The sequence below is a fragment of the Triplophysa dalaica genome, chromosome 12 (assembly GCF_015846415.1).
Source record: "Triplophysa dalaica isolate WHDGS20190420 chromosome 12, ASM1584641v1, whole genome shotgun sequence".
NCBI lineage: Eukaryota > Metazoa > Chordata > Actinopteri > Cypriniformes > Nemacheilidae > Triplophysa > Triplophysa dalaica.
Genome location: NC_079553.1, coordinates 715,227 through 731,992, shown reverse-complemented (window position 1 = coordinate 731,992; position 16,766 = coordinate 715,227). Strand labels below are relative to the sequence as shown.

General features: G+C 40.9%; 2 protein-coding genes across 2 annotated transcripts in view; one reads left to right on the top strand and one right to left on the bottom strand.

The window, feature by feature from the left end:
- LOC130432411 (zinc finger protein 236-like) overlaps positions 1-5,667 on the top strand; it is a 30,306-nt gene extending 24,639 nt beyond the window's left edge. Inside the window, exons 24-31 of the mRNA XM_056761752.1 lie at positions 175-403; positions 1,139-1,309; positions 2,650-2,790; positions 2,869-3,026; positions 3,164-3,349; positions 3,498-3,627; positions 4,204-4,401; positions 4,698-5,667. Of these exons, the coding sequence (XP_056617730.1) occupies positions 175-403; positions 1,139-1,309; positions 2,650-2,790; positions 2,869-3,026; positions 3,164-3,349; positions 3,498-3,627; positions 4,204-4,401; positions 4,698-4,864 (1,380 nt within the window). The 3' untranslated portion in view covers positions 4,865-5,667. The remainder of the gene's footprint in view (positions 1-174; positions 404-1,138; positions 1,310-2,649; positions 2,791-2,868; positions 3,027-3,163; positions 3,350-3,497; positions 3,628-4,203; positions 4,402-4,697) is intronic.
- Positions 5,668-6,080: 413 nt separating this feature from the next.
- On the bottom strand, positions 6,081-16,518 carry mbpb (myelin basic protein b). Its single transcript, XM_056762155.1, has 9 exons — positions 16,280-16,518; positions 14,261-14,309; positions 13,135-13,189; positions 10,759-11,054; positions 10,588-10,713; positions 7,850-7,951; positions 7,689-7,715; positions 7,013-7,096; positions 6,081-6,772 (listed from the first exon to the last, which is right to left on the bottom strand). Exons 2-9 carry the CDS (start codon positions 14,303-14,305, stop codon positions 6,740-6,742), a joined length of 768 nt encoding a protein of 255 aa, XP_056618133.1. The 5' UTR covers positions 14,306-14,309; positions 16,280-16,518; the 3' UTR covers positions 6,081-6,739.
- Positions 16,519-16,766: the final 248 nt, after the last annotated feature.

The window sequence follows — 16,766 nt, the reverse complement described above, 5'->3', positions numbered from 1 at the left end:
CATGTTTATGTTTTATTCGCCAGCCGTCGACCGTTAGGGGCTGCCGGCTCTTTTCACTTTTGATTTTATGTGATTAAATGTTTGCCGGTTCCCGTCTCCTTCCTTCCTTTTATTGAGCTTTTCTACACGCGTGAACATGCAGTGAGAGTTTGTTGTTTTTATGTCTCTTTTCAGATCGACCCCAGTATCTTACAGCAGTCGCTGCAGCAGAGCACTTTGCTGTCTCACTCTCTTGTGGGTGACTCTGGTTTGAACCCGCACACGACCGCTCATCTCATGCCCAGCGGAGACGCTTCGGTTCCTGCTAATGTGGTGATCCACCCGCTGAGCGGCCTCTCACTGCAGCCCACCGCCGCCTCCACCAGTGTCACCATAAGCAACCTGACAAACCAACAGGACACTGGTCTCTCTCTCTCACACCATTGATTCATTCTGTTCAATCTCCACCCAAAAATTTACACAAAGCAATATTTATTAGGCTTGTGTAGATGTTTAGAAGTCACAAAGGATATGTGACTTTTATAGTCAAACCATCATTAACTCTTGACTATAGAACTATATGGCAGTTCTCTGTATGTGTGATAACACAAATTCAACATATTTAAAAACAGCCTTCTCACCAACTCATGGTTGTTATAATTCACTAGTCAAACATTCTGAAAAATTTACCCTCATATTTCCAAATTTGCTGTATTTCAGGAAAAAGAAAGAAACACAGTACTTGTTAAATGCTTTAATATTGAGGTGTCAAATTTGAAAAGCACTTTTTAATACTTTATTGGTTAGACATTTGCCAAACCCAGTGACAGACATAAAGTGTGATTAATAATAATGATTTATGACAAAAATGAAATATCACAAAATATGGAGATAGGAGGTTTCAGAAGGGAAGCAGCAATATGCTTAGGTGAAATAATCAATTCTTGTATATCTGCATTTGTTGGATCAGTTTGAATTAATGTTAAACTTGATTCAAATAATATATTCAAATATTAGGCTAAAATTGCGCAGTCCATAATTATTCATACAAACCCAGAAGCTCTTGTGATGTTATCTTAACAGCCGCAAGAAATAGCCTAACGTGTTTTATTTTATAGATGTGTAACCCTTGTTTTGTGTGTCCTGTCACTTCCTCAAGAGCTCTCACATGTGTCCGGCGGTGCGGCAGGTCTTGTGAGTGGTGTCAACAATGCTTCTGAAATCACACTGACCATCAATAACTCCAGTCTGACACAAGCTTTAACACAAAACAGCGTCGCTACGTCCACATCCACCAGCGGCACACAAGAGATTACTCTCACCATAGCAGGTACACACACAGCATGTCTACACACAGCGCTTGTTCTAATGGGATTGTCCTGTCACGTCCGGTGTGGACAACATGTGTAATTATAATGTGTTCTAATGCGTTCTCTTGTCTCTTGTCGCGCCGCATCCGGTCTAGACACGGTGTTACAGTAGCACATAATAGGTTAAGGCCCGGCCACACCAAGGACCATAAAGTTGTAAAAATCATTGTGTATTTCAGCCGAGCAGAGTTTACACACCGAGGAACAATGTGCTCGAGATTACTTCCATTTTCATTGATTATGCTGATGAATGATTTAATATTCACAGCCACGTTTAAAATGTGAAACTGCAGCGAGATTTGAGAATAAACATCGTCTGTTAAAGGGATACTTCACCCAAAAATCAACACCTTCCAGTTGTTCCAAATGTGTATAAATGTCTTTGTTCTGATGAACACAGAGAAAGATATTTGGAAGAATGGCCCCAGGACAGTTTTTTCCCCCATTTCCCCGTTGTAGGAAAAACTACAATGTTGGTCAAAAGTGCTCCAGAACCGCTTGTTGTCCTCTATTCTTCAAAATATCTTCTTATGTGTTCAACAGAACAAACAAAATGATAAAGTGTGTCAATGGGGGGCAAAATCGGTCTGGTTATGAGCATTCTTCCAAATATCTTTCTCTGTGTTCATCATTATACACATTTGGAACAACTCGACGGTGAATAAATGATGAAAGAATTTTTATTGGGTGAAGTATCCCTTTAATTATAAGTTAATGTTCTTGATCAGATGGACCTGACAGATTGGAAAGGTCTTCACTGGAAGTGGTAAAAATGTGTAATATTGGAATATCCTTTATCTGTTTCCTGTGTAACATGTACCATGGTCAGCTTAAAAAAATCACAGTAGTTCCTTCTCATATAATTTCTTTAATAAAACTGTGGTCATTTGGTTTTAGGCATTTTTATACACCATTCAAGGCAGTGTTTCTCAATTCCAGTCTCTGCACTTTGAGCCAGCATGTTTTAGACACTCTCTATATGAAACACCTGAATGAAGTCTTCAGCTTGTTAGCATGTTCACTACGAGACACATCTGCAACAATAGGCTTGTTTGACTTCATGTGAGTGACATCACAGTTCCACGAGAGGACGCCGTACTCTTGCTTCTGAAGTCTATTCTAGGAGGGGTCTGATGAGTAGGTTTTGATATAGGGAGGTCTAAAACATCCGGGAAGGGGCCTGGAATTGAGAAATATGTGGTCTTGAAGGCGACACCATGGTTCCTATGATCAGAAGGGACTGTTGCCAATTAAGGCACATGTATGAAAGAAATGTCTTTGATGAACTGTTTGTTTGAAGGTCAGGAGCTTTTACCCCAGCACTGCCCCCCCTCAGCTCCAGACATCAACTCTGGCATCAGACTGACTTCAGACAGCAGCGGTCTGACACTGAACACTGAACAACTCCTTCCTCACAGTCCTCCGGCCTCGGCCATGAGCGGTGAGCAACATACTGTGTCCATCTGATCAGTGCATGAACCGCTCTGAAGAAACATGAAACCGTCTGTCTTCCCATCAGTCAGCGTTCTGGCACCCAGCACCTCCCTGTCCCAGACGGGCATGTCCTCTCAGAGCCTGGTGATGTCATCAGCAGGCATGGCCAGTGACGGCAGTGTGACTCTGACTCTGGCGGACCCTCGGATGCTGGACGCGGTATCTCTGAACCTGAACACACAGGTAGCTCCACAAACACGAGCTCTAATGGAGATTGGTTATCTGATTGGTCATTGACCTGCTATAGGTCCGGTCCAGTTTCATGGATTTTGGATGTAATTCTGTCTTTGCGTATACGTATTTGTGTATGTGTGATGCAGATGTCGATCTGCCAGTCAGAGGAGAAAGATGCAGACATGCAGCAGAAACATCAGTGTTATTACTGCAGCGAGACGCTGCTCACGGCAAACGCTCTGAGACGACACTGCAGACAGGTGCATGGAAAAGACCGCTGTCACGTCTGCCACGTCTGCAAGAAAGCTTTCAAGCGAGCTACACACCTGAAGGTACACGTTAGGAGCTCGCCTTTATCACCATTGAGGTTCTGACGTCTAAATGCTTCCTTTAAACTCAACCTCAGTGTTGTGTGATTCAGACTGTCTAGTGCTTCTAGAAATCCTGTCAGATTTGCGACTCTGTCTTCTCTCCTATAAGGAACACGAGTATGTCCACAACAAGCGTCCCAAAGCCAACTCTCAGAAAGCCAAAGTGTTTAAATGCCCCAGCTGTGACAAAGCTTTTGCCAAACCCAGTCAGCTGGAGAGACACATCCGCACGCACACGGGTAATTCACACGCTTTCTGTCACACCCAGGGATAGATTACTGACCGGGGCCCTTGAGTACAATGAGCCTGAGCCTGAACCCAACAACAATCAAAACAAATGTTTATCTATGTTTAATATATGGTTCCCATAGCATATACAATCCCTCTGTGTAAAAAATGAAATGATCCACAAATCATGGCAACATATGTTTTTATGTTCTCTTTAACTTCATTACATTGCACTTATTATTATATTACAGCACATTTAAATGGCATTTTCTGAATCTTTTGCTTGATGATTTGTTGTTTCACAGGGGCATTTTATGGTGAGAAATCATTTTTTATTTACCTTTTAGTTGATTTTTGGCTGTGAAGCTTATATTAGACTATTTTTAGCGTAGCGCAGGCGGTTTTACAATTCATTATAGTCTTAACTTTCTATATCTGTAAATGTGCAGCTACGGGAAAATAGTGGGAGGGGGACCCATGGAGGTAACTGGCCCCGGGGCCCTATGAAGTCATAATTCGTCCCTGGTCACACACCTCATATCTGGACATCAACAGACACATTCACTGGCATGTTGGCTTGTTTTCAGGAGAACGGCCCTTCAAGTGTTCGCTGTGTGACAAAGCTTTCAATCAGAAGAGCGCTCTACATGTTCACAGGGTGAAGCACACGGGAGAGAAGCCCTACCGCTGCGAGGTGTGCACCATCGGCTTCACTCAGAAGAGCAACATGAAGCTGCACATGAAGAGATCGCACGGTTACGGGGCGTCCGGTGACAAACCCATGGGTGTGTGTTACTACTTTTAAGCGAGACACACAGACACATTGACACTGGTGGACTCGCTACCTTCTTGAGATTTTACAAATTGTCCAAAAAAATGCATATGCATGATATTTGGTCACAGTGTTGAGCCCTGATGTTGAAGGACTAAGACTAGCTAAACCTTCCCTCAATCCAAACCTTAACCCCCAAACAATACTGATCAATACACAGTACATAGATGTGTGTCCTGTATAAACAGACGTGGAAACTTTACAGATATGTGATACTCTGTCAGTTCTAGTTCTGTCTGTCATTCACAGCTAAACCACAGGAAGTAGAGGTGGTGTTGGAACACGATTCAGAGTCTGACTTCCAGCAGGATCCGGCCCCGGCGGGCAGAGAGAGCCAGTCAGGTTTGGATCTGGAGGAGGTCGTGCCTGAGTCTTCAGGACACTGGCAGTGTCCCATGCCCACAGTTTTCCCATGAGCGCCCGACTACAGTCAGACACTGCCCACTGCTCGCGTTTTAGCTTTGCCGAGGAATGAGACACGCGCGCCACCAATCCTACATGTATTTATGTGAATGTACAGACCGATGAACTTTGTAGTTGTATATACTCCCTGTTGCTTTAGAAAAGCTCTGACAAATTGTTCCTCTGTGAGCAGTTTTTATTTTTGGAAGTTTTCATTTTCAAGTGAAAAGTACGATTGTGTAATTGTATTTTGTAAAAAGACTAAATAGTACTAAATAGTAAATAGTACTGAGAATCTGCTGTGGTCAGTGGAGTGGTTTTCTTGATGCATTAAGTGAATATTGTGTGAGGTTTTGGCGACTGCGACACCATGCACCGCTCACATTGTGAAGGATTTAACCTGTTAATATGTTTCAGAAATAAGAAACGCGCCTTTTGATGGCCTGGAGAATAACGTTTCTGCTTTGTGTAGTGAGAGCCTCTGGTGTCAGCACATGCGGAGACAAACTATCGATCAGGGAAACATGTGTGATCTTGATTCATTGACCTGTGAATTGCTGTAGTTGTTTTCATGAAATGAGATATAAGCTACATGACACTTTTTTACGTTGGGATTATATTAGTGATTTTTTGCATGTATATAGTGTGAAGAGACTCATGCTGGATGCAGTATTTTCTGGATTCTAGGCATACGCATCTAGTAGTGGTGTTGCTATACTATTGTAAAAAAATTATTTTCGCTGGGATCATCCACTTTTGGCAGGCTTTTTTGTAATACGCAGAATTATTTAATAAATGTTTTGGTTACAAATGTTTATTTGTTGTGAATGTTTCATATTTTCAAGTTTAGGGTCAACCTTGGCAAGGGCTTTAAAGGGATAGTTCAGCCAAAAACTCCAATTTGTTGTTTATTTACTCACCGTCAGGCCATCTGAGATGTAAGTGACATTTTTTCTTGAGTAGAACCATAAGGAAGATTGTTTGTAAATCCACAGCCCTCTCTGCTTCATATAAAGGGAGTCTATGGGGTCCACCTGTCTAAGAGTTCCTAAAGCACATCAATCCAAAAAGCAGCTCCTGTTTTGGAATGATGTTCCGGGTGAGATTGTGGCTGAACTATCCTCTTAAGGCATGTTTTTAGGACTTCTGTGTCATGACTGTATTTCATTAAGGATGTGCAGTCTGACACTTAGTAAAATTCATTTTTCTAAAAGACAAAAACACAAATGGTCTTTGTTTGGCACCTTTATTTGTCATCAACATATAACATGTATAACTTTATTTTTAGTTTGTACACAACACGTTTTGTTTTGTTTGTATGCCGTATGTTATCTGATGAAATGACAAGCCCTGCACTCACCCACAGAGGCTAATATTTAAGACACAACAAATCATGGTGTAATAAAAACGTATTGTCGGCTATTACTAAATCAGAAAGAAATCTTCAGACTCATTCATGTTAATAGGCTTGTTAACACACGTAGTGGCTGCGGGTCACGTGTGATATGTGTGATGCACAGACTGCCAAATTCCGTCAGCGTTTACATGAGAAGATAACACAGATAAAGCATGTCAGCCATAGACATATAAGAGAGGTACCAGCTACACTTGTGTACACCACAGAGACGAGACAAAAGAGTTCTGTTAGACAAATACTGGTGTTGACCTAACCAGACTAAAGCTGTGTCCGGCCCGCACACTGTTTCTGACAGCGACCTGTCATAGGTTACACACAACCGAGTTAGTGGACAAGAACCAATCAAAACACAGATTATATTGTCACACATCAATCAATGCAAAGCCATAGAGTCAGTTACGGAATTAGACAAATAATTTTTTTTCTATCTCTTCATCTCCTCGTTCTCAGGTTTCAGCAACGTGCTGGGATTTCAACGCTTGGATGAGGCCGACTGGCTTCCTCCCTGAAACACAGACAGCGTTAAGTTCCCTTAGTGACAAAACTAATTCCATGGGCAACATTGCAATACAATTATTGATCACAAAATTTCAATTACTTTAACCACATGGACAACAGAAATGAAACATTACACATTTTAGACCATATAGGCTTCATATAAACAAAATGAAGTTATTTTAACTTATTTAACACAAGGCAAATGAAACTATTGTTCAGTAGTGACGGCAACATTAAATAAGCGTACCCTTTTGAAGATCCTGGTTAAGGTACCTTGACTGTCTCCGCGCCCTTTTTGGCCTTTAACAGAACTGTGTGACTTCTGATCACCCTGTTAAGATAGACACGTATAAACAACAATAGTTCAACAAACAAACATCACTTTTTACACAATAGATGAAACTATTCACTTCACTATTTGCTTTAAAAACATATCGTGGAGCTCATAACCTCCCTTACTAAACAAAGTTATTCATATACTTGTTTACAGTGTTACATGTGGACTTCATGCTAAACATGAGCGAGGTGTCAATCATGGAAGTATAATTTATTCGTATGCAAAAAATACACTCAGCTTTCCAACAAGTTTCGCGGCCATTTTGTAACCCATGGTTACCGTGACTAAACAGAGGTTCTTATTCCTTTCATGAGCAATTTCCGCCGGAACAACCAGCGCACGTGCAGAATTAAAGCAGGAGAGCGCGAGGAAGAGCACCCCATCAATGCGCGCTGGTTTACTCGCTGCTCTTCGGCGATTAAAGTTATATAAACGGTGGATATAACGCTGGATTCGCATGTCGTTAAGCAGTCTCAGCGCTAAAGACTCGTCGTCAGAGATGTGAAGTACGCAAAACTCTACAGGTACGCAAGTTTAACACGTGATCGGCAGAAAGTGCGTGTGTTACCTCAGCTTTAACACTTACCTTAGATTTCGGGGTGGAAGGAGAAACCTGATTAGAAAAGAGTTTCCCGTTAAATCAAAATGCATTTTCAATATTTCAGTTCTATTGCATCGACTCTCAAATAAACAATTCGATTAATCTTTTGACATTTTATGAGAAAGAATCAGGAATGATATACATACGATGTTTCTGAAGAAGTGAACGACAGCATTCTCATTAGCGCGGCGGCGAGGTGACGCGCTTGATCTCTGAGGGGACGCAGACAGAGCGCCCCGGAAAGACCCCTGTGATGAAGAGGACACACCTCTGCTCATTAAACATTACACAACATTTAAGTCTACAACAATCACACGTGAATGGAGAACAGTCATCTACACTACTGGTGAAGATCACAGCTGTCCACTGGGTTTGTGTACAACAAGATTTGGCGTTTAATCACCAAACTGCGACGACTGAAGACATTTAAACCAGCTGCTCTTCCTTTGAGGGTTTTCTGTCATTTTTCATCCGGTCTTGTTGTATTTGGATGTCTTCAAACTCCCCAGATGGACTGTGGTAACACCTCGCATCTTGTTACGTTGCTCAAACCATTCACGCAAAAAGTGTGCAACAATGTGTTGCTTATTGTTGGCGTAGCGTCCACGCGCACGTCAGGACTGAAGGCAGATCACTGGCCCGAGCTCCACAGTCTTACGAATCCCGCTGCCGTCACTTCCACGGGTGAACAAAACACCCGACCATCCACCTGATCTGAAGGGAAATGTGATTCGTCGGGTCGGCCAGTAACCTTTACTGCTCCACGGTCCACTTGTCCTGAACTTCACAACACGTTCTGGTGCTTTTGTCAGTGAGTATTTGGGCCCGTCTGCAGCTGCGCAGCCGCGTACGCAGCCGACTGAGATGCACGGCTGCTGAAGGGATCAAATCAATGTTATTCATTTCACCTGTCCACAGGTTTGATGATGTGGCTGATCAGTGTACGATACAATACTTTGAAGTTAAACTATAAACAGTCAGCTATATTTTCCAATTAACTTGGCATGCAAATCTCATACATCTTTGTGCTTTAAACCTTGTCTGAAGTGTAGTGTTTTTCTAATGTGTCATACGATCAGTCATAAAGGACTAGTTCACTTTCAAAATACATGTTCATGTTCATTTACTCACCCCCGTTTCATCCAAGATTTTCATGTTTTTTAGTCGAAAAGAAATTAATGGATGACATGGGGGTGAGTAAACTATCATTCAAATTTATTTAGACAGTGTACTACTCCTTTAAGTATAGTTGTGACACAATACTTTAAAGTATATACTCGGCCGATTTGATGCAGCTCCTCTTAAAGACACTACAAGCGTCTCAAATTGACGCCATGCGTGGATTCACTGACAGCTTGACCCTAAACTGAATATTGCCATGAATATATTATAAAAGTACTTTTTTTTAAAGCTTTCCCTCTTAGTACACTACAATCCCTACTGGAAGAAAAACGTTTTGTGAAGAATTTAACAAATTCCCATTTAAAAATCTCACAAGACATAAATCATATATGTTGCACTGATTCTTGAGCTCCTATTGTGACCAAACCAGTTAACTCTACAACATAAACAAATAAAAATGAATCAACGCATTTATTAGTAGCCGCATAAGATTACTATTGTTAAACAAATAAACAAATAACACATGCACTCATGTGGTTATACACAGATTTTAATCCATTTGGGGACAGAGACAGCTTTAGGACTGACTGGAGATTTTGACAAACTTAGGTTGTTACAAAACAGGACACAATCAGTAGTGAGCACAAGTTAGACATTAAGAGTATAGATAACACCAGATAGATCTGTTAACCTGAGGCGTGTTTCAGACATCTGTATGAAGCAGCAGCATATGCATCAAGCACACAACTAAAATGAACACAATCTCTCTGCCACATTACTGTACTACACACATAAAGAACACACTTTTCAGCTGACAACAATTTATTCATGTCAGATACGATGAAGGACACTAACGTGTTATCTTTACTATAAAAATTAGATCACAAAATAAGCAAACATGACACAGAAGCTATTTTTAAATTTCCTTTCACATTTAAAAAAAAACGAAATGCAATTAAAAACACATTCACATACACATGCGAGGAAAAACTCAAATGTGTTTTTTCCAAATTCCCAGAGTTTGTATCCACTTTGGTTTTTCTGACAGAACCGCTTTAACTGTCTTTACCTTTCCGTTTATTTTTCTTTCTTTTTTTATAAAGGTCTGTTTAAGGCTCTGGAAATTTGCATACTCAGAAGTACAAGAAAGTGGTCATACTTAACATGGCAAATTTATATTATGAATCAAGAAAACCATTAGATGATCAGCTGTTAACTGGATTTGAACTATTACAGTAGGAATGCATGTAAGTGTGCTCCCTCCGTACTGCAAACATGTGTGTACCGACCCTCTGGGGAAGAGTTCTAACATAAAGTTGATAAAAATCTTAAGATGTGTGAAAATATCCTTTATGGTACCAATTTGTATTATTGTACACTATGCCACATGTACTATACAGTATATGTGCCGATACAGTGCAAAACGACTGGTGTTAAAAATACTAGATTTGTTTTCTTTCATAGGCTTTCATAATACATCATGTACATTTTATAAAACACACTTTGTTAATAAATCACACAATTTACACAATCCCTGATCCACAATAAAAAGCCTCACCTACAACATAGCAAATGCAGCATATACTCGGAGGGGTAAATACTCAATACATCAGTGTGACAGTGAAAAAATCAAGTCATCGAACTTAAAAGTCAAGAATAGCTGAAAGTATAAATCACTGCGAACAACAAATACTCCTAAATAAGGCTCGCGTGGAGCGAGACGTGAACGCTAATTTGGAAACGAAGCCCACTCAATCCTCACCTTTCCCTTCCTCTTCTTGTCCCCTCCGAAAAACTTCCCAATCTGATCCATAACAGTCGGGTTCTTCTTACTGCGACCCAACCTGAACGTGGACTGCGAGGCGCTTGCGGATGCCATATCGAGCGTTCACTTTGATACTGTCAGCGGCACTTGTTGTCAAGAGCGAATTTACTCGGCGTCCTGCTCAGCACACTCGGAACCGCACTCTGAGCCTGCTCCGCCGTGCTCCTGGATGGTCTGAAGCTCATCTGAATCTGATGGGCGGCCTTTGAAGGTGTTGTCCTCGCGGCCCGGAGCATCTCGAGAGAAGAGGCGGACCAAGTGTGGGCGGGGCTCCGAGGCATTAGGGTCAGCTGCGTTCAGCTGGTTCCAGCTGCTCTGATGTACTACGGCGGTCGTGGAGTCAGTCACCGGCGGACTCTTGCCGGAGCGGTCATTGTTCTGGTTCATGTCAGCCTCGCCCAGGCCTGCCCAGAGAGGGAGAGAGATCACAGTAAGATCATTGTTAGCGTAAGACCTGCTGTCAAACAGTTCCCTGTGACCTTGGAAATCTGCAAACCTTTATTTAGCTAACGCAGTGGTGGTCTGTCAGAAATCAACAGGCCGATCACATTCTCCACAACTTTTCTTACAAAACTTCTGGATTTCGGTGGGTCGCACAAGGTTGTGGGGTTTGAACCCAGTGCACTGGGACAAAGCCGCAACTGTACTGCGGAACACAAGAGAATCTGAATTCTACAGTGTCTGACAGAGGCCCTTTGTGCAAACCACACAGTTATTGTAAAAGAACAATGGAAACACTGTGACTGTAATAACTTCCCCAGGCTGGACACTCGTCTCATTCCTGAACTCTCGTTTCGAACCAATCAAGGTACGCGGACAAGTCCACTGCTTATGTGTAGAGAACAGATAGCCGTCCCTATCCCTAGATCAAGTGCAAACACACCAATTGTGTTGTGAGCCGTACAACAAATGCCCACACATGACCTGATGTTATGAAGGGTTCTCTTCTTCGATCTCGAAATATGTTGTTGGTACCGTTCATGGTGTTACCTTCCCTCCAGAAATCCTAAGCAAACATGTGACCAAGGGTGTCATTTGTGCATCAGGTATTTGAACAAATAACAAAACAAAAAGGAACCCTTCCTGTATCTACATGATGTTAATTGGACATTCTACACTCCACATCTTAAGGTGTTTAAAAAGTGCCTATTTATTCCTGTTGTGATGTTCCTCCATAACATAACTCGTGCGAGTCCAGCAGGAACAATTGGACCCACGCAGTATGCGGCAGTGGGACCGAGGCATGGTAAGCATGTCTCTCCGAGGGGCTGCAGGCATGCGGTCTCCCACCAGGGCATGAAATCCTCTCTATGATGGCATTCATGAAAGCCCCAAGGCACCCACAGGCCCTGCGGAGAGACAGTCGCTGGTCTGTTTCAGCGTCCTCGTCCAGCAGCTATTCCTTTCACACATCTCATTCTCTTCATTACAGTCGCTAACAATCCCAGCTGACACAAACAACAACCGTGCAATCAAGCCTATTCGATTAGGTTTGTGAAAAACAAGGAGTACTAAACTATTGAAAAGGTCTTTTTTTATAGTTCTAGTGTTTTGAGTGGTGATGCTGTGGGTCAGACTGGTCAACAGCAGTAACACCACACAATGTCATAATTAATGATACGGAGAAACATGTGACATTAAATATGTCATTGTGACTTCTGTGTTCATGACCAAAGGAATCATTTCACCTCTCCGCTGCTGACTTTTCTATTCAATCCAGCAAGCGGATGTTTGAGCACTTCTCATATTACATGTGTCTAACAAAGAGATTCATGTGAATAAACAAAACATATCAGTTTATAGATGCTAACGTGTTACATTGTCTTTTGAGTGAATTTTACACAGCAACGCTTGGGCGACTAATCCTTCTCATCTTTTCTTTGAAATGAATGGTGTGGTGGATGGCTACGTGTAAGGCAGAAGAATGAGGCTGAGGACAGTGAGACAGTGAACAATATCAGCTGTTGAATATAAACACACAATCTCTGTAGCCTGTACCAGCTGGTGTTAAGTCCAAACGTGTGCTTTATCTCCCTACACAAACACCAGTGTCATCATCATCCACACACACTGCTGTCATTGTGACCTCTGAGCACCTTGTTTACTGGGTAGAATCATTTTCTTTGCTTCCTTAGCAATACTAAATCCACAAACAACAGACTTTGTGTAATCACAATAAATGATACTTTCATTTCAGTTACGTGGATGATTGTGTGTTCATACACACCTCTGTATTCCCTTCCTTCATGAAATGTCTACTTGTAATGCAAACATTACTACTAGAAACTAGGAAAATAAATAATACACACTCCTTATACTGATGAATATGTTTCATATGAATGCCAGACAATCGATTTTCATGCATATGCGATTTGTTTACTAAATACACTAAAATGTAGTGAATACACTTTGGAACCAAACTCTTCATATATATCCTGCATGTTTTGTAATGAAAGCAAAAAATGAAATGAGAAACATTCTTACCAAACACCTCATCTGGTGACTCGGCCAAGTGGTTAGATGACTCAGTTGAAGAGCCCTTCAAAAACAAAAAGGCAACAAACGAGTTTTACATTTAAAACATTCTTGTTTTAAATAAGACATGAAAAATGCATTTTTTAAACAGATATGCACATCTCTTAAATCAACACCATTACCAACCACTTCGCAGCATGAGCTAAAAAAAACTCTAAAAGCAATTGAAGTATATGAATAAATATCAATTCAATAAAACACATAATTCTGTCTGTGTAGCTCGTCTGCGATGCAAACATCAGCAGCACATTTTTTCTACAGACTATAATCAAATGAGACTTAAATTAGGTATTTAACGTATAAATAAAGCAAATGTGTCATCTCAAACTTTGTTCTTACTACACTGGCAGTATTTTTCTTGTTTTTAAGTATACATTTCAGAAAACTACACTTAATTGGTAAATGTATCTTCATTTTTAAGAATTTGCAATGGAGACAAAAATGTTTTTACAGAGAAAATAAGGGAGAGAAACGTGAAACGTGTTGAATGAATATATAACAATAATCATCTGATGTTCCTGGATAACAGGGAGAGATTGATGGACACGAGTATCGAAGCGTTAACGTGCTTGCAAAAAAGGATAAGGGCCACATTAAAAATCTAATTAGAAAAGGAGATTTAAGTTAAACTATGAGAATAAAGAACAGCAATACACGATTCAGGTCGTAGTATTTTAAGAATAAAGTCCGAGCAATTCAAGACGAAACATAGGTTTGAGAATAAAGCTGTGATTTTGTGAACGTGTTTTGAGTCACGTGCCAGATCCGACAAACCAGATCTGCAAAGCAGACAGGGCAACCAGATTCAGTGCATATTTTATTAATATATCAGAGTACTGCAGATTTGTATTTTGTGTAGTTTGCGGCCCTGCATTCCACAAGCTCTGTTAAAGCCTGTAGGACATGTGCGAACATGAATATCCAGATGATTTCACACACGTCACACATCACATCCTTGATGGTAGTAAATGCCTTATTATCCGTTGCAGCATGTTACAGACTTCTTATGAAATGTACTTGGTCTCGGTATGTAGTTATAACTCAAAATGAACAGAAATACAATACAAGAACACACCTGTGAGACAGACATTGGGTCACGTTTTCCAAGGTGCTGCCCCATGCTCCTACAACAGAAGGAAAATCTGTAAACATGACATCACCAAACATCACTTTTATATGATACACAGCCGTTTGTTCTTTGTGGATAACAGGAGGCAGACATGACAGTGGAAGAGCTTCACTTGTCGAGTCACACACAGATCTGTTCTAGCATCACCATGAGCACGTTGAATTTAAACTAAGAATAAGTTCATTGAGTTCAGACTTGTAATTGTATTGTTGATTTTAGTTATGGAAAATGACAGGATGACTATTTGGGAGGGCAAATTCAAGCCATGTTCTTTAAACTTGCTACACACCCACAAGAAAGGTTGTTGTCCGTATGTTGATCTTATCGTAATGCAGGAATGTTATGTAACTAGTCCTTATCATAGTGTCTGCTATGGTGATGTCGGGTGGTGTTTCCTTTGTTGTTGGAGGGTTCATTTTATTAGCATTTCATTGCGTCACTGAAGTTATGCATACGCTGGCTTCGGTTATGGAGGGTTTAAAGTTTTAAGATGAGATAGCGTAATGGTAGTAGAACATCTTTACTGTATGACATATTGCAATTTAAATCAAGTAGTTAATAGTTTAATTTACTGTATTTGGGTTGGGAATGAAAATATCACCAGCATGCACTGTGGGACCATAGGGCTCTGTTATCAACTGTATGCTTTTTCAGTAACAATTTTAGGAGGGGCATGATATCTGGCTGAGATTCAACCGTTTAAAACTCTGATTCCAAAAAAAGTGAAAATATTGAGAAAATCGCCTTTGAAGTTGTTAATCAGGGTCACTGTGACAGGCCATCCACTATCACATATACAAATATAGTTTTGATATATTTAAGGTAGGAAATGTAAAATATATCTTCATGGAACATGATCTTTACTTGATATTCTAATGATTTTTGGCATAAAAGAAAAATCGATCTATTTGACCCATACAATGTATTTTTGTCTTTCCCTAAAAATGTTCCTGTGCTACTTAAGACTGGTTTTGTGATCCAGGGTCACATTTATATCTGTTCTCATGTGGGATTTTACAGCGTTTTAAGAACGTCTGGCTCTTTTTCCCTGGGTGTGTCAGATGAGGGAAACACTAAATGTTGGGGTCCTCCAGGACAGGTTTGGGAACAGCTGACCCAGATGACAGTGTGTATGGGATGATGCACTAGTGCCCCCTGTAGTGATCGATGTGCAACTACGCCATAAAAATTGAAATAGAATTGAAAATAGAATATTTTTTAATGTCTGACCTCTCTGAGCATAAGGGATAAATCAGTTTTGGCAAAAGCAGAAAACACGTGTTCTTAGAAGCACATTGATCTTATTTTTAAAAATTGTTAAAAATCATCATTACTTGAAATGTGTTTGTGTAAATGTAGGCCACGTTACATGTGGTTAAAAACACCTTCCTACATTTCGAAACGTCTTCCTCTCATAAACTTCCCTCCTGTTACAGTCATTGTGCACCTGTCAACAGTAAACCACTAACATTATTTCAACCATGTAAATTAAACCTTACAACAATATACCAAAACAATCAACAAACACAAAAGTGCCGCTGTTAGGAAATCTTCGCACAGCCGCTTCTCGCGCGCGTAGTGTGTGAACGAGCCCGTGACGTCAAGGGGATATTTTGCGGGGCCTCTGGAAACTCAGAAGAAAAACCAATAATAAACGATATCTTTAACCAACGAACCGTTGAACTGTACGACACGATAACTACAATGAAAGCTGTAAGATCTGAGTAACATCAACAGAGAATCCATCGACAACCTGCGTTTGACGCGTCCGTTAGTCACAAGTCACGACGCGTTTGCCAGAGTCGCTGTTGTTGTAAGCTGCAATATGTGACCAGATCGAGACAAGTTAAATACTATATATTATATATATAATAAAAGAATATAAAACATCTGCAGGGTTAAGCATGATACTAAGCGGAGAGTGAGCATATCAGGAGCGTGTCGTGATTTGACGCGTGCACGTACCTGTCTGCTGAAACGCGTGCACTGCGCGATGTGTCGATGTCGGTTTCGTCTCAGAAACGCATCAGTCAGTCGACATCGGTGTAGACCTGAAGCTATGATTTCTTTTAGTCTTCCTGTTCTAGCTGCATGTGCTTTGGATTGATGATCATGTACTTCCTGCTTTTAGGTAATGTAGGGTGGGGCTATGAGAGTGAGATGTATCCAGCTGCAGGCCCGCAGAACCACAGGTTTAGGCCACACTTTTCAGACCGGAAGATAAGGAGAATCATATATTGGTCTGGGACGGGGGCTGGTCTTATTAGTCATTTCACTAATGGTGGCGAGATGAAGCCCTATGACAAGGGGTTCATAAAAGGGTTATTTCTCGAGGCTTCATTTGCGCACAATACCCTCTGTTGGCCGAAGAGTGTAAAACAGGCAGATACATTACAGATGTGCCTGATGTGGTCTATGATACACTTTATTTTGCGCAAGTTTAGGCTTATTA